Source organism: Gouania willdenowi, chromosome 3 (assembly GCF_900634775.1).
Source record: "Gouania willdenowi chromosome 3, fGouWil2.1, whole genome shotgun sequence".
NCBI lineage: Eukaryota > Metazoa > Chordata > Actinopteri > Blenniiformes > Gobiesocidae > Gouania > Gouania willdenowi.
In genome coordinates this window covers 13,386,329-13,409,079 of record NC_041046.1, presented here as the reverse complement: position 1 = coordinate 13,409,079, position 22,751 = coordinate 13,386,329, and the positions used below count along the sequence as shown (strand labels likewise).

The following is a 22,751-nucleotide window of genomic DNA, read 5'->3' as shown; positions in this document are numbered from 1 at the left end:
CTGTTATTGTCCAAGCAGGATCGGTTCAATGGTGGCTTTCTTTAAAGGGTTTCGTTAATTCCTTTTAACATGTTATTTATTGCCTAAAGTGTGCGGACAACTGAGGTCCATATAAATGGTATACTTCCGTGTGTCTCCTGGATCTCTGCTGTGAAGTTGTACGCAGCGCGCACAGGGGGTGGGGCCTCTGTACCAAGAAGATTTAAAGGCATAACATGTTAATGACGATCAAATTCAGCCGCCGCATTTATCAACACCCGATCATTGTTACGTTGGGATTGATCAAATACAAATGTTTCATAAATCACACGTTGGTCCTGTCGTTTGACTAAATGTGCACTCAGATTTGCACCTGTTTTCACGCAAAGTTGATAAATGAGGGCCATTGTGTGTGTATGTTCTTGGTGTGTTTTATTATTAATTAATCCTGATTGATCTGTGGCATAAGTGGCTCTTATAAATGGCGCTAACACATGTATCAGGGAAGGACTCCAATCCCCCAAAGCATATTGATAGGGGAACCACAGGTGCACAAGCAGTGTTAGCGGCTCTATAATACAGTTGTAAACGCAGCTACATGTTGACTATTATGAGTTATATCTGTTGTTCATTCTGCTTCAGCCCACTCTGCTTGCACCAGACTGGGACTGATGTGTGTTAGGACTGTCACACTAAATAGCCGGTCCCAGCGGGCCAGCTGCAGCACAAACATACAAACTGGATGGCTTGTGGGGTTTCCAATATTGCACTCGATGAAGTGTGTGTGTGTGTGTAGTTTGCTGTTCAGAGTAAAAGCAGCTGTCTCCCCCTCCTCCCCCCTCCCCATCTCTCTGTAAACACTCCACATCCGCTGTAATCACTGGCGAGTCGGCCTCAGTCCTCTGCCAACCTCCAAACTCAGCCCCAACCCCAAAACCTTCAACCTTCTAACAGGCTCACACATGGTGTAAGTGTGTAGTAAAACCTGTACGTGCACATATGAAGGAAACAAGTGGGAGTGGACAGTTAGTTTTCTTCTGCTCCATCATTTACCAGCTTACAGTATGTATTTGTGGTTTTAAATTTGCTGTTGGATTTTTATCTTTAAAGGCTTTAAAATAAATAAAAGGAGACATATACTGTAGATGACTAATAATATAAAACTATTGATTGTTGAAAATAATTGTTGGAATTAGCAAACCATTATTAAATTATGTTTAGGCTTGGTTGCTGTACCTAAACAAGTATTTTATTTAAAAGAAAATGGAAATAAAATAAATATAATAATTTATTTGTGAATAAAATTTATTAGTTTTCTGGTATATTTACTGATACTTGGCTTTTTTTTTGTGTTTTTACTTTTTTAGTTCTTGAGCCACTTTGTTGAACCACATTTGGGTCATCAGCTGTCCAGTTAACCTCAGGCTGCTTTTTCCAGTGCTGCTTCCCCCTCAGTGTGGGCGAACAACTCACAAGGCCTCTGAGTTAGTCACAGAAATCAATCAGGACCCCCTGCCTGGGCACCAGGCCCTTCATCCATAGAGATGTGTAAAAGGAGAGAGAGTGAATTGGTGCTAAGGTGGATTGTTGGAGGTTAACTCGCACACTCGTGCACAGGAACTCATGCACACACACACAAAGAACAAAGCTTTAAATGGCAAGTGCAATCTTCTCCACCACCCGTGGCATGCCCTTACAGAAACACAAGCTTGATATGGAGTCAGCATGCAGATATATTTTCAAGGCCGTGGGCTTTTTATCCCTGAGCCAACCCAAGCCAATAACTGAGAGGCAGCACTTTGCGTCTGCAAAACCTAATTACATCCCTGCTTTATTAGTGCTGCAAAGGTATACTCAGGAAGATTTAGCATTTCATATATCTCATTCCCTCCTTTTAATGTCAGGCTTGTCTTCGGCATTCCTGTTTGACTTGATATTACCATATGACAACACGAGTGCTTTGAAGTAATGACTGATGTTTTTGAAATTTGCATGGGACAAAATTTATAGTTCACCTTTCATGCTGGCAGTTCTTCTTTCACTCAGTACATCTACAGTATATTTATTGGGGATTCCCCTGGGCTAGGAATACTTGATTGGACATCATATTAGGTTCCAACTGTGGCATTCCCTTGTAGTGTTCACTGCTTTGGTGTATATATGTTTATATATTGTATATTCATAGTGAATAAAGGCAGATTGACAAACTATAAAATGTATGTATGTACAACAGATTCAGAATAAATGTGTAAAAAATGATAAGCCTTTTAAAATATTAGTGGTGGTAAAGATAATAAAGACTTTTCCACATTGTGTTAATATGAAATAGAGGTTGTATGATTTGATTCACTCTATTTTTATTTTTTTATTAGATGAACTTTCTTAGTCAGGTCTGTTTACAAAAACATGGTAACAATATATTAATATACACTGTATACAGGTCTTCCCTCTTTGTCTCTGTACTGTGTACAGGCCCATGTGTATATACAGTATATTTCATTTTCCATTTTTATTTCGCTGTTTTATTTATCTGCTGCTGGAACGCTACACATTTCCCCTTTGTGGAAATAGTAAAAGTTATCTTTATCTTAAGTTAAAATAAAGAACTTTAATTAGTAACACTAGCGTCAACATAAGGGCTATAAAGCCACTGATGAATAGGAAAAGGTGAATTTGTTCAAAATTTTCAGAATACCATGTAAATTAATATTCATAAATAGTTGCTCAAATTGCAAACAGTAAACATGGATACATAAATAAAAGAAATTGACAGCGTCACAAACTATATGTTTGACAACATAGACCTGACTTTGTGTAGGACCTACTGAAATGTATGTATGATTGTGTGGATTATGTCTATCTGTGTCCCTCAGGTTTGAGAACGGATCTCCACTCTACAGAGGCCAAAAAAAAATCCCCTCATTTTTAAATTTTCTCAATTACACCACTGGTTCTGAGCTACAACCCTTTTTTTGCTTTGTTTTCTTTTTCTGTTTTTTCTTGTCTGATGATTTTCTTTTCCTTTTTTTGTACGTATTCTTTTGTATACAAGTATGGACATTATAAAGGACACTGAGTTTGGAAGAAATGTGCTTGTATTGTAAGGGAATATTTGTTGTACTTTTTTTGAAAACACAATAAAATGCAAATACAAAAAAAAAAAACAATGTAGGTTAGTTTTACACAAGTGTACTTTTCCCAGTGTTGTAATTACTGCTGATTTAAAAGTGGCAGCTTTAACATAGAATGCACAGAGCAACAGAATCTCCCAGCAGCTAAAAAGTTAACACATCAGTTACATAGTAAAGCCTGACTGATTAATCGGTCAGTCTATTGACCAATGTTGATTAATCGGTGATAGCTAAAATCAGACAGATTAGTTGGCGTGGCTCTTTTGGGCTCAAAACTTTTAGTTAGCTGTGTTTTTAAATGAGCATTAGGCACATTACATGTATTAAAAACCATAAGATGTAGTAAGCTAATTAGCATGTCTTTGTTTTGTTCAATGGAAATTCACAAGAGCCAAAACCTTTGATTTTGTGGCCGTGACGACATGGAAGAAAGGTTGGTACCCTGAGGCGCAGCACATGGTATTATCCCATGTTTCCATCCATGTGTTGTGTTGATTCTCTCTATGAAGGTATGGTTAGACTCCAGTGTTAGTCGAGTAGAGCTAGCGTTGTGTGATATTTCTAATTGTCTTTGTCAACCTCCTGCTATGGTGTCAAGTTTCATATCGGCTCATTGCGGCCACGCTGAGTCACAGGAAGGCCACTGTGGGGTGTAGCTTGCTGAAAAAAACCAACATGCCACATACATATATAACAAACGCGCACTGTGTCGCAACCGACAACAGAGGCAAAGGATGTAAATGACTATGGAGGTGAGCCGGTGAGTGGCCACCCTGGGTGTGTTCTGTGCTTCTTTGTTCTCTCTGTCAAAGCCACTCAGCAAATCCACTGCTTGCTCTGGGCCAGTCCTGTAAGCACAACATGTCACTGCACAGCTCGTTTTGGCCACAATCACAATCATTACTTGCCAAGTACAATGATTGTAGAGGAACTTTTTAAAGTTGTAACTCACAAAGAAACTCAGTGCCCTCACACAGTGTGAAGCTTAGATGCCATGGCCCAAACATACATTCTTGAATGTTTTCCTTTCCTTGCTAATATGCCATATGTATTAACATGTAGACACAGTTTTATGCCCTTGAGAAGGGACCGATGTACAAGTGAATACAATATAATGTTTTGTAATGCACAATGTCAATGGACTTTAGTGACATTAGTGTGCAGCCATTTTCATCAGAGCTCTGTGCCAATCCTCAGGAGCATCTTAGTAAAGCCCCTCATACACCCTCTTCATCTCCCTGGCTCTCCCCCCCCCAAAAAAAAAAAGAACAGACCTTGGAATTATATTTCTCTGCTGTTACAGTACAACCAAGGCTCAAATGCCCTGTTTGTTTGTTAACAGAAATGACCAAATAATATTTTAGACAAACTGTATATGTTGTTAGGATTAAGATGCCAATACTGACAGGAAGAGAAGAGGTTTAGTAAATACATTGGTGACACTTAAGTTTAGGGAACGCCTATGAATCATTAATTAGTTGCTTATTAGCATTAGTAGCATATTGGCTCTTAATTAGTCATCATTAAGTCATTATTAATGCCTTGTTATACACTTAATGGCAGTCTCACAGTCCAAACTGGGTTAGGGTTAGGATTAGGGTTAGGATTAGGGATAACCCTAACCCTAACCCTAACCCGAGCCTAGCATGTTGAGATCGTAATTCATATACAACAACTTCCTGATTTACTACTCATAAGTAATAATTCTGAGGTTATTGAGGGAAAACTCAAATATGCAATTTGCTTGCTAATAAGCAACTAAAGTGTTACTAATACTTTTAGAAGTAGATTAAAAGTTTGGTTTGATTCAAACTAATTGGATTCAAATTACTTTATACTTCAGGAATGCCATTCACTGTACTGTCGACTCATTGATAGATAGATAGATAGATAAATAGATAGTTAAATAGTTTTATTGTCATTCATACATGCAAGAACAACATTTTTCACAAAAGGCTGGACTCATCAATTATTGACTTAATAATTTTCTTTATGGTTTTCAACTGCAGCAAAACGAAGAATCTTTAAATTAAGGAAATATTTGCTTGATAAGACATTATCTATTCTTCTTACATTTCTTCTTACCAGTTAGTTTTTGTGTAAGGTGATTTCATGATCTTTTTACTTGTTTTAAAACATTTTGGTAAACCATACTTCCTGTTCTTTTTATCAGATAATTTAGCTTTTTTTAATTTCCATGATTTAACTTTTTTGATTTTCTATTCAGAATTTTTCTTATCATTCCTTAATTTATATTTCATCCTTTTGAGATTTGACTTTTTACAGTAAAACTACACTGTAGGGCTAAAGGTTAACAATGCATGACTAAAACATGTGACATTTGTGCCAAAAAATAAAAACGTTCTCAAACAACAGCACTCAGAGAGCATAAACCTCCACCAAAAGCAACAAATATTGTCTTTTCCAGATAATGGCAGTTATCTGAATCAGTGATCCTGATCATTGGTACTATGATCATTCACACTCGGAAGAAATGTCTTTCCCCAATAATAATGATACAGTTGTCCAAGTGACTGGGCACCCCTATTTTTTGGGAAAAATCTCAATGAAATGCGAAATCCAGGTCTGATCCAGGTGAAAGTTGATGGAGTAATTGAGGAACCAAATCGACATAACCAAGTAAAATTTCATAAAGATCGGTCAATTACGAACTACAAGTGTGAGAATGAGCTGCTAATTTTAAAGAAGGGGAAGATGTCGGTGAATGGGTGGGGCCCAATATTAACCATAAACAATATCGGTATGGTAAGTAAAGCCATACCAATAGCAGTATTTAGCTTTTGTTCATTCTGCACCTTCTCCATAGAATACATTTTAGAATGACTGGAAACCTACAGCTTACCTTACTGAGGCTTTTAAAAGACAAAAGGAGAATATGTCAGATTTTAGTACATAGTTTATTATCATTTAGTTTTAGCTCTTAGACACTGATTATGTTCATATCTCTAATGATCAAACGTGTGTGTTGATTTTTATGTGTTATTGTATCTGTGTTTTTGAATTGGTGCAACCATTCAGGGCAGGTCTTCCTGATTAAAGAGGTTTTTAATCAATATTAAATTTAACTAGAACTAATTCGAGTCAACTATATCTGCAAAGGAAATATTGAACAATTTAGTTTTTCTGTTTGTTATTCTTTTCTTCAATTGTATTCATTTAATTAGAATTACAATGAAACCTGAAAGTTTAATTAGGATTATTAAAGTGTGATTAAAACAAGATGAACTCACTGAAGGAGACAAAAAATTGTAATTTGCAGTGGTGGTAAAAAGTTTTTACTCAGGTGTCCATGTTCTCCTTTAGTTAGACACCATAACAGTACGAACGTTCCCTTCACAGCCAGAGAAAAAGCAAACAGTCAGATTTAGTTGTCTATACAACCATCTAGTCTTCAATGGTACCTGTAGTGAAAATGTATACAACAAAAAATGTGTTTAATGTATTACCAATCAACAAAACATGTGTAGCAACATTCCGTGATTAGTTGTACTAAATGAAACAAATAATGACATGTCTTTATTTTCTGCTGTGTGCTTAGTCTTTAACATCAGGTAACAATATAGACATGTTATAATGTCTGTAGTTGTCTGAGACTCACAGTATTTATATCGTCTGTGTACTTTTTTCCTTTGCAATATCCCACAGGTGAGACGTTCTTTGACCTTAGCTGTCGTCAGCAGTTTTTAGAGAAACTTTTGACTGCATGATTGCTGTGGAAGTTTGAAGTTACAACAATAGTAATATTTGTAATATTGTAATAAATACATGTAAGATTGCTGTGTTTGCACCCATTATATTGATCAGTGTTATATTTTCACTGGATCAGTCATCAATTGAATTCCTACCTTTAAATACTGGCTAATGTGCTCTATATCTTTTGTGTTCCAGGGACGATGATGACATCAATGATGTTGCCTCCATGGCCGGGGTGAATCTGAATGAGGAGAGCGCAAGAATACTCGCCACCAATTCTGACCTGGTGGGAACGCAAATCAGATCGTGTAAAGACGAGGCCTTTCTCCACCCAGGGTTACTCCACCGACGGATTCTGGAAACTGGTACGTTTGGATAGCAATGTCCACCCAGCCTTTCATGGCTTTTTCTAGTGAAGCTGAAACTATTTTATTGTTACATTATGTATTTTTTTCTTCAAGCTATGTGTAAAAAACTGAGTTACAGTGATGACGAAATCACTTTTTTGTTTTATTTTGTGTCTGCAGCAACTTGTTTGTGTTTTTATTGTGTCATCACTAAAAATAGTTTGGATTTTCTTTTCTTCTTTGCTTCAGACGGACTCCCTTCTTGTTTGGCCTTGGTTTAAATTTGATACACTTAACAATTCTTTCACCTCCTTTAATGAATTCTTCAGTGGCTGTCTGAACTCACTGGACCTCAGGCACAAACATAAATACTTTATGGGTTTGTCTTTTGAAGGCTGGCTGTCAGATTGTCCTCTGGACTAAAGGTTTAGTTTAGAAGAATAAAACATGGCAGTAAAATTAAGATACTTTCTCTCCTTTTAGAGGTCCTGTACACTGTGATAGCTCATTGTTTTGCACGTGCTAATCAATAGCAGCAGTGAGGTAAGGGTTTGTTTGCAGTATCACATGAGAATGAATGTGTTTTTTATTACTGTACCTCTTTTAGCTTGTGGACATGTATTTCATTGCTTGAAATATGCTTACAGCGTCTTGCTTCCCACTGAAACCTGTGAAGTTGTGTAATGAGCGCTATTCCTCAAAATAAATCTGTGCCGAGCATCTTGCGCGTGTGTATCAGATCATAAAACACAGAACGTAATTCCACGTGACGGGGAGTCTAGCGCCCTTATCTCTTTTGATCTCAATTAAAGTATCTTAGTGTAGCGCAAAGGCCTGTAGGCCATGTTTGACTACGTGGACTCATGGTGGGGTTGTTATGCCGTCACCTTGGGGAAGATGGTTTGCTTAAAAATACAAATTTTTCCTAAGGGGAGGGGGGGCAAACAGCATGATGTAGGGCAGAGGCTAAAACGCCCCCTGTTGGGCAAGTGGCACTTGCGCAGCTTTGTTGTGTCAGTGATTGGCCTCTCAGGACTTCCAGCTGACAGCAGTCCGAGGGAGGCTCCTCTGGCCTGCCAGCTCCACTCAATCAGAGCCTCCTCTGCTCCTCTTTACTCCATGCTCCCACTTCAAATCTACTTTACTCTTAATCATTTCCCCCTTTACGTTCTGTGCAACCTTTCTTAACCTGTGGTAGCCCTTTCTAAAACCAAAGATTTTTTTTTAGCAACTTCAATCACATGCTGCGCAATTGTTCTTTGTTTCTTCATCATATATTTTTCATTCTTAATAACACTTTTCAAAATTTTCTCAACCCTATTTTCTTCAGGGTCTGCTTTTTTTCAGTTCTATTTTGCTGCTCTCCCTCCCTACATTTCTCTCCAGGCTGCAGCTTTAGGGTGAGCTTTTTAAAGTGGGGGTGTTGCAGCCACCCCAATCTTACAGAGCCCAACAGAACACAGACACAGCTGGAGTTCTCCAGAAAAGCGCCTCAAAGTTAAGATAGTCCATTGAAGGCACACATGCACAAACATTTGTTTGTTTGGCCTTTTTACATAAATGTACAGGGAGAATAAATAGGGATGTCTTGATTCAATTTTTTAACTCCCATATATGATACCGTTATTGCAGCTTTGGGTATTGACCGATACCGATATTGATCCGATACGATATAAGCACGAACAACTGAGGGCGGGGACAAAAACAACAAAAACTTATCGGCGCGCTTACGTATATCGGAGATTTTAGATGTAGTCTGATAAAATAATTTTTTTTTGGCTGATATTGGACCAATATCAATATCAGTATCGGATTGGGACAACCCTAAGAATAAATGCAATACAAAGGAGGACTCCTATATCCAAGATACAAGAAAAGTAAAAAAAAAAAACATGTTCCAGTGACAAGGTAATAATAACACTAAAAAGAGAAATAAAAATAAGAAATTTTTAAAGTCATTGTAAAATTAAATTAGGTTTTGTCTAAATACTGAGCTGTGTTTATTTAGCACCTGTAAAATCTAACCATCAGTATTTGAACATGACCTTTAAAACATATCCATAATAAATTCATTCATATAAAGAAGACAAAAAGGTTTACTTGCTGTCTAACATACACTTCAGATAGTGTGATTAAGAGTTTATCAGTATTATCACAAGTGCAAAAAAGAACTCTGATGGTTTGAAGGGACTTTAAAGTGTAAGTACACTCCCAGGTTTGCTGACCTGTCACTCCCAGTCACAGCAGCCCCGCCCCCACAGCGCTGCACAGCCAACAGCTGAGCTACTAGTACTACACACACATGTACACGCACACACACAATTTAGGAAGACAGATAATGACAAGAAGTACACCCATGTCTGAGCACACGCAGCGATAGGTGAAGATACACTTTATGAACCCTCTGATTAGACCAGAATCTGATCTTTATAGAAACACAGAGTCACAAACATCAATGTCAATCAATGCTCACTGAAGGCTGTGATGGGAGGAAACTAGTCCCTCCTCCCAGCTTTTATAGGAGGGGCGGGGCCAACAGTGATGTTTAGTGACGTCATTGATCCAAAAAGACGTCACTGATCTAATCTCTGACATTTTACAACTAAAAACACTAAATTTAAATAGTTTGTCAAAAATCTGAAGAGTGGTGCTAGGTAGGGCTGTCACTTTAACGCATTAATTGCGATTAATTTATTCCAGGAACTCCAAACAGCGCGGAACCTTTCCTATTTTAGGAGTTCCTGGTATACCCATAATGCTGATGGACAGTCTGCAATACAAGACAGGAGACTGCTGAGCTGCTCAGCTTCGTGTGTGTTAATTTTGGCTTTTGAGAACACCGGATGGAAAACACAATCATGTAATTTAATTAACAATACCTCAAGTTGAGGTCGTTTCTCAGCAATTTTTAGGTGCGATTAAAAAAGTGATTAATTGCAGGGCTCTACACTAACTTTTCCAGTGGTGGCACTGGTGCAACTAACTTTTTCAGCTGGTCGCACCAGCACAGAATTTGGTCGCACCCTTTTTTTGAGCGGGGGTGGGGAGTGTAAGCATATCCATGCATGCTGATGAATAATTCACTTAACTGGCGTACCATAGTTTTGTATGAAGTAAAGATTGACAATGACTTGAGATATATTTGCTAAATGTTTTAAAGTTTTAGTGTTAAATGAATCTGTTCCCACACAATTAAAATCTCTATTTTCTTCCAGAATATTGTTTTTGTTGGTTTAGTTATTTTACCAGGGATTTAAACTTTAAACAAAGTTGATAGTCTGTAGATGTTGCAGGAGGTGAAGGAGGAAGGTGCTGAGTCAATGCACAACGTGATTTATTTTAGGTTAACAAATTGTTATATCTTGATTTTATTCGTCATTAAATCATTAATAGCCTCTGTAAAAAAAAAAAAAATGTGCATCGTCTCTTCACCCGCAGCACTGCGGTTAAGACAGCCTCCACTCCGAAATCCTCGGTCAACCTAGCCGCCAGCCAATTTGCAGTGCCTGTTTATAGACAGTTTTGCGGTAATCCCGCGGTGAGAGAGAGAGAGAGAGAAGTGCACTCTGTGGGATGTGACAAAGCGTTCAGCCGCTCCGTATGAAATAACGTCACCCTATATGAACGCGCACGGATGCGACCAGATAAAATTTTCACTCGCACAGGCTGAAAAAATACTCGCATATGCGACCAATTTGGTCGCAGTCTCGAGCCCTGCATTGCATTAATTAACTGCAGAGCATGATTAATTAATCGCACAGTTTTTTTAATCTCTTGACAGCACTAGTGCTAGTATCAATAAACTACATTGTTTCATAATCATATATGTATTGTATTTAACAGAATAAAGTGGTTTTAGGATGTACTTACACTTTAACAATGCCTCACTTTGGTCTGTAGACACAAATATTTCACCATTTGACTCATCAGGTAAAAGCCACCATTTTTCTGCACCTCTGTTTTTTTGATTACATGAACATTTGAGTTGGTGCGCTTTGTTTTGCATGTTGGAGGTATGACAGTTTTTTTTAGATCACTACTATTCCATTAACCTAACTTCTGTGCAGACTAGCTTAAAGGCCAGTTTCTTTTAAATTAATTAATGTTTTCTTTTAATCTTTTCTGAGAGAGACCTTGTAGATGCAGTATAGCTACATGTGCCTGTATATACAAAGCTTCTCAGAGTCCTATCAGAGAGTTCCTAACTAAGCCTAAAAATTCCTAGCAAGGAATCTCATCTTAAAAGTGATTCACAAAGTTTCTGAGATCAACTCTGAGCAAGGAGGGACAGAAACTTGTATGTTACTGAGGAGGTGTAATTGACCCTGTTGCTGGGTATGACGCAGTCTTATAAGAGCTGTGATTGGTTGTTATAGAAAGGGGGGAAAGCGCTATGTGCTCCTCATAATGAATGGACAGTAAAATCAACTGATCATACTTGGACTGCAGTAACAATTGTGTAATCATGACATTATTTTAATTCAGCAAAAATTAATATATTTTCACTCGTTTACATGCCGATTATTATATTGATTTACTTGTTGTTAACTATCCACGCTGGTAATTTTGCCGTTTTATTTATTTGTAGGGATGTAACGATTAATCGTAAGGCAGTTAAAAATCGATTCATAGGCATCACGGTTCACATCGATACTGTGGACATTGAATCGCAGTACTTTTTTTAAATAGCAGATGGCGCTATATATCCTTCTTTTGTCCAGAGGTGTTAGCGGCGGGCGGAATCTGCTACTACTTTCCTTTCTGGCCGCCTTCTACTCTTGAATATGTTCATAAATGATTCCTTACCCCTTTAGCACCGGAAGAATATATGTATTATTACGTGAATATCTGTAAAAGTCACGTTTTTCTAAAGTCCAATTGTTAAGGCACAAAATACATTTTCAGTTGCACTTTTAAAAAGAAAAAGGACTATTATGCAGTTTTTTTTAGTTAAATTGCATTGTTTTGAATAGTTTATCAAGGGATTCTTTTGACAATGAAAATAAAAGGAAAATAGTACAGTATTTTCTAGTTTTTTTCCCCAAAAAAATAAAGGAATATTTTTCAATCATTATTTGTCTACAGTCCCATTTTGTAAAATAAATCGCGAGAGAATCGTATCGTGAACCCAGTATCTTGAATCGAATCGTATCGGGAGTTGAGTGAATCGTTACATCCCTATTTATTTGATATTAGTGGTGGAGCAGACACAGCTGCCAGTGATTTCTGTGATTGCTGGAGCTCTTTTAAAAAGCAAATTAAAAGAGTATTAAGAGGAAAACTGGGTCGTGGGATCACTGCACAAAGGAATCAGCAGATCTAGGAGATCATTGCCCAACAAATCAATGCGTCGTTGTCCCTCTGTGTGCACACGATACGAGTGTGAGAAGCTACGTGTGGCAAACCAGAGCGGAAATTGTAGCCCTCAAGCAAAGTTCTTCTCCAACAGATGAATGTTGTATTATACTAGGGCTATGGCTGCTGACATTGGTTACTCTGATAATAATTGTATGAATGTTTTAGAATTATATATGCTCAACTGTTTAGGGGGTGGATCCCCAGCTTTCTGTTTAACATAAAGGCCTCATCTTGTGATGATGCAGTTCTGTAAGCACAATAACACCAACAACCCCAGGGAAACCCACTATGCCCATGGATGTACGTTTGTTGGCATGAAACAAGTGAGAATCCAGCGGGAAGCGAACAAATCCATCCATCCATTTTCTGACCAGCTTGCTCCTTTTCAGTGTCTCTGTGAGCAAACGTATCGCATTACAATACAAGGCTATGAAAGCACTGTAATAGACTGACTGAGCACTCTGTTATTACATTACGCAGAAAAGCACGCGTACTCATCCCTGATAAAGTCAGCCACAAACATTATCTCTGCACGATCAAGCCGGTAGTGTCTTATTAAATCACTGTCGTTTCTGTCTTTCTGTCTGTTTAAGACACTTTGAGGCTTCTTAAAAGACCTCCTCACTCCTCCTAACAGCTTTTCATCTTAGCAGCTCTCTTAAGGGCTAAGATGGTTTGTGAATTATTTTTATCTTACGAAGGGAAAATTCTAAGAAAAATTCTAAAATTCTGGGAATTTTAAGATCACCAAGAGCTACTTTTAGCCTTAGGATGCTTTATGAATACGGGCACTGTTGTTTTGCAGTGGTGAAGAATGATCTGTGACATTACATGGGGTGTGTATTGCCTGGCATCTGGTGATACAATTTGTATCCCGATACATAGGTCACGATACGATACGATATGGAATATTCCGATACTAAAGTATTATGTGATTATTGTGATTTTATTTTTAATATATGACTTAAAAAACAACTGATTTGTTAATTTGTATACCTTCATGAGAACATTGTTTATGAAATATATTTTATTGGCATATTTTACACTCAAAACATTGGCTTTAACATGCCATGTGCCAACAACTTAAAATAAATAATAAAAAAAAAAAAACATACCATCTGCCTGTGGCTTTAAAACCTCATCTCACCTGGAGTAAAGTCCTCCTAGAGCCCAAAAAATACCTTCTCAATGAAGACAATAGTGTATTAAATTCATTACAGTTAAAATTATATAGAATAATGTTTGATTTAAATTGCCTTGATTTTTATTGATTATGTAAATGGAAACTTAGAAACTGTTTATAATAAAATAAAATAAATTGACATCAAGAAATAAAACAGTGTCTCGCATCAGTTTACATGAACACAATGTTATATGAAGAAGATATTTTTAGTTAATGTATTTGAAAGGCTACAAAAAGTAACTTGAATTTGATAACACATGATCATGTGATCAACACATGCTAATTACTCATTTCTTGCCACATATAAAACATGCATATTTAACCTGCACATTGGTGGTTAAATTAATCTGTTCCCACACAATTAAAATCTCTATTTTCTTCCAGAATAGTGTTTTATAAGTGATTTCAAACACAGACACAGGTGTAAGAAAAGTTGATAGTCTGTAGATGTTGCAGGAGGTGAAGTAGGAAGGTGCTGAGTCATTGCACAACGTGATTTATATTTAAGTAAACAAATTGTTATTGCATGTTGAATCCATCAGAGAATAGCGCCACGTAATATCGCCAAAACGATTTTTTCAACACCCTTAGACATAACATTGTCTTCTCCATCTCCAGCCTTTCCTTATTCTGTTCCTACGTTAAACTAAAATGCAGCAGCTGCTTCAGTTTAATTTAATGACTGTGGTACAACCTAGACTTGAAACGATAATCTTTAGCACCTGTTTGGTGTAATTGGCTGATCACACCCCTGAATAAAATGTAACAAATGTATGCTGCTATAGTGTAGAAGCAGCTTTTTCCCTGGTTAACAAGCAATTTTAAATATAGTTTTCTTTTAGATTTGTCTTTTAAATCTTTTAGATTTGCTCTCTTTGCACTATACAATGCATAGAGAGCAAATGCTCTCTATGCATTGTATAGTAAGTAATTATAATGAAATAACACAAGAATTTGTGTCTGTATTTGGTCTAAATACTTACAGTTTTATTTACAAACAGTTATTGATGTGTGCGCACCAGGGTTGGGGTCAATCACATTTACAATTAAATTGCAATTATTTTTTTTATTGCCAAAAAGTCAGTTACAATTACTAAAATTCAATTAAAATGAATCACAATTACAGAGCCTGAAATAAATAATCTCATAAAGATGAAGTGTTAGCTTTCTGTTAGCATCTCTTATGATAATGGGCCCTAAATCAGCTGTAAAATACACTAAAAACAAAATCTATCATCTAATGTCTTTCCTATCTATTAGTTATCTTGTTAGGCTTCCTAATCAATGAAAATATAGATTTTAATATTTTTATGTTTATGCCATAATTGTAACAAATGATCAATTACGTGATTACAATTATAATTGACCATAGCGGAGCCTCCACAAGGAAATGCATTTTGTCCTGTATTATGAGTTAATAGTGACGAGGCATAAGTAACAAGAGGGCAAATGTGTTAAAATCTCATAACTTTAATACATGATGTTACTGTAAAGAGGTAAATATAGGCCAGTAGAGCTAGATAGCTTAAATGACAATGTAAATTGATTTGTTTGATGCTGTGGTATACATTATTTTTTTATTTTGCTCGTCTAATGGGGTTTATGTAAAATACGAAAATCTGCTATTTGTCTTTTTCTTGCTGCTTTTCCCATGTGAACAATAATGGCTTTTATCAGTACAAAGTGGAGAACATGTTTTTACTCTCTGAGGCCGAGTTTCTCTAACTTCCTCTGAATTATTAACATCAATGAAAGATGGTATTTTAGAGTAGCTGAGGCCTATTAAGGTTTTTCTCTGACCTCGTGACACCGCTGCATGCATTTTCTCTGTAATTTTAATGCTAGTTGTTCTCTCCATAAGTTTCAAATCCAGAGCTGTGGAGGAATGTATGTATTGTTCAGCTGATTTAAATAATTGGTGTGGTTTACTTAAAAGGGTGCCATAGAGAAAATTATGTTAATGGTATGATTTAAAAGAAAGTTGGAAACCGATAGTAACCCTACCAAAGTCTGTCCCGCTCTCTTTTGTTAGGATTTAAGATGGTTTTTGCTCCAAGAAAGCTAAATTATCCCTGTACTGAAAGAGATGGTCAATGTCGTTTACACTTCATGTAGCTTTGGGATTTGCTTTATGACTGTGAAACAAATGATATTTTTCATGTGAAAACTTTTTTTCAGGATTATATTGCCCTGATTAAATCAGAGTGTATTTCTGTGTTAATGTGTGTGTGATAGAGTACAGTAAATGTGGACCAATGTGCAAATTGGAGCTTGAGGAAAGTTGTGTATTAATGTTGTTAATTATTTTTTGGTTTGTCTTTTTTTCCCTGTTGTCAGGACACAAAATCATCATAAATCAGTTGCATAGTACCCAAGATCAGTTTGTACTTACAACCCTAAAATCCCGTATGTTAGTAATGTATGTTAATTTTGGAATACATTTTACTTTTGTATTTATATTGATTACTTATGTCTTTTACAGCAAAGAAATTTGGAGTTATGGAGGTTCCAATGGAAGCAGTCACATTCATCTCTCATGCAACACAGTCCCGACTTCGGACAGTGATAGAGAAGGTTTCCACTATTGCACAGCACCGACTGGACTCCTGTAAGGTAGGAATAATGCACTTTTTATCCCATGAGTCAGGTCTCTAAATCAGCTGCATCTGCCTCTTAAATGTGGGTTCCTTTTTGTAGGAGAAGATAAATAGAGACCAATGTGGAAGATAGACTATGGGGGGCTATGTCCGTCATCAGAGCTTATGTGCTCAAATGAGCTTTTTGACCCCTGCACTGTTGCAGGCGTGTCCCTAGAGATCAGGAGTATAGCTGAAGACACGACGCACTATGGGCCCTATTCACAAGTTTGCGCGTAAGTGTTTTTTTTTTACGCGCTTATCTCTTCTCCCATCCAGACACCTGACACGCCCACCGCACCTAAATATACCCAATGCGTGTAAGGCTGTGAATGAAAGTGGTCTGATGTGGTTCATTTACAAAGAGGAGGACTGGGCCATGATGTGATGGAACACAGACTTTTCTTAACAATTGTACATATCACTGTGAAAATGATAAAGCACATGTTTATTTTGAAGGGCATTATTCGTTCAGAAACAATGTGTCAGGTTTATTTGATCAGATTATTGCAGTGTGCTTATCGGCCACATGTATCTGTCTGAGCCACAGTAAAAATCTCTCTTCTTTCCTCATACTAACGACACATTTACGTTTGTTTGTGTGGAAAGCCTGATTTTATTAAGCTACTGAAGGAACTTCCTACATTCAGAAATGATAAACACATCATTCACCATCATCATTTATACCAGGGGTACACAACACGTTGATCGCGATCTACCGGTCTATCGCGCATAAGAGCCTCCAGACCCCATAAATGAATGAAAACGTCATAGTCACATATACCAGAAATGAAACCTAACAATTCAGCTTCTGACCTCAATTTGAGGGGGCGCTAGTGTACCAATCGTTCATTTATAACCTCTAATAATCAGTAGAAGAAGACCCTCCTCCAGTCCCAAACCCGCTCACACCAACTCAACCAGATACATTTATTATCAGCATCATCAGAAAACCTATGTGTGTGGAAGCTATGAAGCTACTGACTGGCACTGCTAATTGTGCTTTTTATTGCTGGTTTTTGATGACGTGAGCAGCTGTGTTTGGTGCTTTGCATTTTCTACATATTTTTCTTCATTGTATTTTTTAATATATATATTTTAATCAAACTCAGTTTTTAAATGTTTCTGTTTGAATAATACTTTTGTATTTTAATGCAAAGAAGTGGAACAAACCGCAGCAGAGCTGAAGTCAACATCACATGTTAACATTTTTAAATCCAAGTTAAAAGCATTTTTTTTTTTTCTACTGCATATGATTGAGAGGGAGATTGTAAATGTTTTTACTGCTGATTTAATGTCCTAATTTATTTTTAAACTGTTGAATGTTTTCTGATGCACTTTTTAATCATGTAAAGCACATTGAATTGCCTTGTGTATGAAATACGCTATACAGTACAAATTAATTTGCCTTGCCTGCCTTGCCTTAATATTATCCAAATATTGAATAATTATTGAACAATTGTGATAGTTATAATAATAATAATAATAATAATAATAAGTGTAATAGTGTAAATATTAAAATCTAATTATTTATAATTATAACCCCCAAACACAGTAGATCGTGAAGAGCTGTCCGTGGTAGAAGTAGCTCGCGAGCCAAAAAAGTGTGTGTGCACCCCTGATTTTTACCCTGAGCTCTAAAACTGTGCAGCGCTGCTGGTTTGAGGGAATTATTGCAAGGTGGACTTTAACAGTGTCTAACCCTGTACAGACCGTTTCCTTCACCCAACACATTCCCGCGAGGACTTCAGTGAGCTATGACATCGTTACATCCTCTGCCTCAATCAGCGCTGAAATGATAATGTTGGCAAAATAAAAAATAAAAATAAGACAGTGAAAGTTCAGGTCAATTTTTATCTTATTGAACCATGCCCCTGAATAATGAGGGAGTTTGAACCAGCTGAATTGACAACACCTGGCTTGAATAATTAAAAAATTCCTCCTCTCGGTGCGCCGTGCGTGCTGCGTTGCTGAAGTACCACCATATGGTTGCCCACATGTAGAAGAGAAGAGCCACTGAAATGATTGCAGCGCATCTTAATGCTGCACTAAACTTTCTGAACACGTCTGCTGACTCTGAGTCATCATCTGACGGTGCACGTGAGTCATTCAGGGGAGCTGGCTACATTTGTCTATTCTCAAAACTAAAGGAAACTGTATTAAAAAAAGTGTAATCATAGATTTTCTTGTAATAAAATACATCATAACTGCACAATTAGGAAAATAATTTAGTAAATGTAACATTATTTATTTTATTAATTTTTCTGTTTGACAGGGATAGTGCATTTCAACATAGATACAAAAGTTGTTTAGCTAATGCTAGTTCACAGCTCTTGTACCTGGTTGGGCCTTTCATATACAGGTACACTATTACAGTGTCTATATGAAATTGACAAGAATAAACTTTCTACAAACTAAAATTTTTGGAAATGTAAAGTTTTCCATGTCTCCAGAAATGTGTTTGCATAAAAAAAGTACAACTTTATGGATGGAAAGTGCAATAAATATTGAGATGAATCAGTCTGACCGCATTTACAGTAAAGGACTGAAGTTAGTTACAAAACTTTGTGCACAAACGGTGGCTCTCATACACATTACTTCACAAACTAAAAGTAAAACTAACGCGTAAAAAGGCTATGAAAGAAAGGCAACAATGACTGTGTGGTTTGAATGACTTTTAAGTTTGCATTTGTGTACACCATACCTGTTTTTCTCATCTCTGGTGATTTTAACTCTCGTAGCCTCTAAATACCTAAAAAAAAACAACAAGCATGTAACCACATTTAATTGGTGCACATTAAAGCATAAAGCCACCTCCACTGTAAGGCCAAATCTTTGCACAGTTATGAATACTGAGGATAACTTTGAAAATTGTCTCTTGATGCCGAGACGGGAAAGTGAGGAGGAGGAGGAGGAGCGAGGAAGAGCAATGTGCAGCTGTCCTCATCTTGTTTTGCACTTCTTTCCAGTGCTCCTTCTCCCTTTTTTGTGGTTTTCTAAATGAGGTGTGTGTGTGTGTGGGTGTGTGTGTGAGGCACAAAATTCTGTGAAGCCACTCTGTTGACATCAGCGGAAAAAAGGAAGACAGAGAGACGAAGAAGGAAAACACCAAAAGACAAAGCGGCCTTTAAGAGCAGCCGGGCCTCTGCAGGAGCGGCAGCGGTGGCTCCGGCTACGGGAGGAGTGCCGGCTCAGCGCTGTAACAAAGAGGAGCGAGGCTGGATGAGAGAGCGAGAGATAGGGGAAGAGGAACGTGGGGGGGAGGGGAGGGTGACGGGGTGCTGGTGAGGAGCCGTCTCTGATGTGTCTTTGTGCTCGGTGCCACTCGGCTCCTCTTATCCACACACGCACACACACACACACACACACACACACACACACACACACACACACACACACACACACACACACACACACACACACACACACACACACACACACACACACACACACACAGTCACTCAGAAAGGAGAGTGACAGAGAAATCAAGTGCAACATGAGATGTGACAGACTCACAGTCACACAAACACAAGAAATAAGCAATTATCCTATTAACTTTTGATGACCTACTAAAGTTGTTTCCACGCCTGCTGGTTCCTGTTCCCAAGTGAGAAGTGCTGTGGCGTATGTGAGGGGGAGGCGACGTCTGTAAATAGTAAAAGTTTCAGTGTTGAGGTCTGTTCATTTGTTCAGACTGGTGATGCTCCAGTTCAACTGTGTCTCAAAGTTGGATAAACCCAATGTGTGGCGACTGCCATCGATGATTTTCATGCTTTATAAAGCACTTTTATTTATTTTATTTTATTTTAATCTTCTGTAAGTGAAACTGTACAACGTGTACATAGTATTTATGTTTATGTCTAGTATGTGTGTGATCCACTAGTGAAAGTGTATTGTGCTTATGCCTTGTATTATTTAATTCTATTGTATTTTTTTCTTCCTTTATTTAATTATTGTTTGATGCTGTTATATTTCCTGTTTCCCTGTTTTTTTGGAGCTGCTGCAACACCTAAATTCTCCCCATTGATCAATAAAGTTTTATCTCATCTTATCTTCACGGTCATTTTTATTTTTATTTTTTAAACATCTCAACATATGACCTCTATACAATCTAAGGCTGTTTCCTTTCTCAAACATAAAACATGACATTCTTCCTTAGACTTTCTCTGTTAAAAATAAGAAACAAACAAAAAGCTTTACCTTTTCATAAACATCAACAACATCATGTTGAGGATTTACATATTATTGTAGTTTAACATTATATATAAATAAAAAGTACATTTCAACTTCTGTAGCCTCGTTAGCTTTTTAATAAAAAAAAAAGTTTTTTATTATTATTCTTTTCATTTCTTCTTTTTTGATATGTTCTAAATCCCATATATTTCTTTGAATTAAAAATCTTGATAAATTGTTTCAGCTTCCTGTTTAAACATCTGTTTGGTTTTTCCATAATTCAAACACCATCTGCTTGCTCTTTCAAATTGTTGCTTTTATTATAAATGAAAGTCAACATAAATAAGTATCATACATGTAAATCACTTTTAATAGACATGTTTTTGCCCCCCTTGACAGACAGAGAAATGTGTTTCAAATAAGCAACCTGAACAAAACTTTTTGAGCAATTATACATTAAAGAAATTAAAAAAGGTTAATTTGAAATATTCACCTTTCCTGATAAATGCCATCACTAATTATTACATGCAATGTTACAACAGTTTTTATAAAACAAACAATTACCATTTCATGTGAAGCATAAAAATAAAATGTGACAAAATAGATTATAGAAGAGTCTAAAAGTAAAATATCCATATGACCGTCATGTAGGGCTGGGCGATTTAGCCTAAAAACAAATCTCTGATTTTTTTAAAGAAACATTTCGAGTTTTGATTCGTTTTTAATATTTTTTTTTTAATGCTCTTAAAATGACTGTAGACATCTGATATATTGACAGAAGTGCAACTTCATTGCTGTGATTGTCCTCAAGAGTTAAAATGCATAAAACAATCCCAAAAATAAAAAAGTAAATGAGACTCTGTCATTCAACAAATTCAAGCTTTAACACACGTTTAAGTAAAAGTGCAACAGCAACTTCACAGTAGCTTAAATTTTCTGATTAAGAAATCAGTTAACTACATATTTTATAACATATAACATTAAAATTAAAAAATAATAAACTCTTCCCTTAGCATCTCAGCATTGTGCGAATAAGAAATTAAACATCCTGTTGCACACATATAGCCTATACTCAAAGGGTAAACACATGTAAACGCTGGCTCACATAAAAAAAAATAATTAAACTCGAATTTGCAAAATAAAAATGGTTTTTATCTACAAATTTGATTAATTGATTAAATCGATTTTTTGCCCAGTCCTACTGTCATGGAATGACAAATAAGCAGGGAGGAGGATCAGTTCCAAAAGCAGAAAAGAATATCTATTAAAAGTTGGAGCTGATGCACTAAGGGTTTCTCTTTTATACGACAAAAACTCTTCAACAATTATATAGCTGTTTCAGTTTGCCTGTAAACATCTGAACTGTATGTACAAACATTCAGAAGTCACTAAACGGGGCCTCAGAGCTTCATTCCATGGTTAACCTTTGTTAACATTTTCTCACCATCTGCCTTTCAGGACGACGAGTGCTACGAGCAGTCGGCAGACGTTCGCTCTCAGCTTCGCTTCTTCGAGCAGCTGGAGAGAATGGAGAAGCAGAGGAAGGACGAGCAGGAGAGAGAGATCCTTCTGAGAGCTGCTAAAGTAAGTTATTCTCCTGTGATGTGTGGGTGCTGGTGAAAAGTGTCATGTCCGCATGCTACAGTGTGGGCTTGTGTACGGATGTGTGCGAGTGTGAGGATGCTCAGAGGCCAACCTCCACGGACGAATTAGAGTGTGACACCAGAGGATGTAGTGACCTCCTGGTGTCCTCCCAGGCTCCTGGCTCCAGGGCTCCTCCGTCCTGGCTCTTTCTCCCCAGACACAGTGAGGAGGCTGGGAGGTAGGAGGGGCTGAACTGTACACTTCACAACCCACATACTCCACAAACACATACATCTCCTCACCCACAGCACATGCCTCAAAAGCAAGTGATGGCAGCTCAGGTGAAGAAGAAAAAGAGCAGGTGAAGAACTCCTGGATCTATTGATAGAGACACATTCCACACACACTTTGTTAACAAGTGTGAATCAGCAAACGGTGCATGAACAACGGATTGGTTTGGCTTCTTTGTGATTTAAAACGAAATCAATTTTCAAGGTCAAAATCTCATGTTTGGCTCTGCCCCTGAGATGAAATTATAGATATCAATAAAATAGATTGTATTGATATTTAAAGTGAAGTAAACAGGTTAGAGGAAAAGGACTACGTGTCAGGACACTCTAGAGTTATTTTCTCTTACTTTCAATTG

General features: G+C 37.1%; 1 protein-coding gene across 3 annotated transcripts in view; it reads left to right on the top strand.

Moving 5' to 3' along the window:
• LOC114459542 (transcription initiation factor TFIID subunit 4) overlaps positions 1 to 22,751 on the top strand; it is a 138,845-nt gene that overhangs the window by 58,072 nt on the left and 58,022 nt on the right. For all 3 annotated transcript variants that reach the window (XM_028441766.1, XM_028441759.1, XM_028441757.1), the window contains 3 exons: positions 7,020 to 7,189; positions 16,195 to 16,325; positions 21,980 to 22,105. In XM_028441766.1, coding sequence (XP_028297567.1) covers positions 7,020 to 7,189; positions 16,195 to 16,325; positions 21,980 to 22,105 — 427 coding nt within the window. The remainder of the gene's footprint in view (positions 1 to 7,019; positions 7,190 to 16,194; positions 16,326 to 21,979; positions 22,106 to 22,751) is intronic.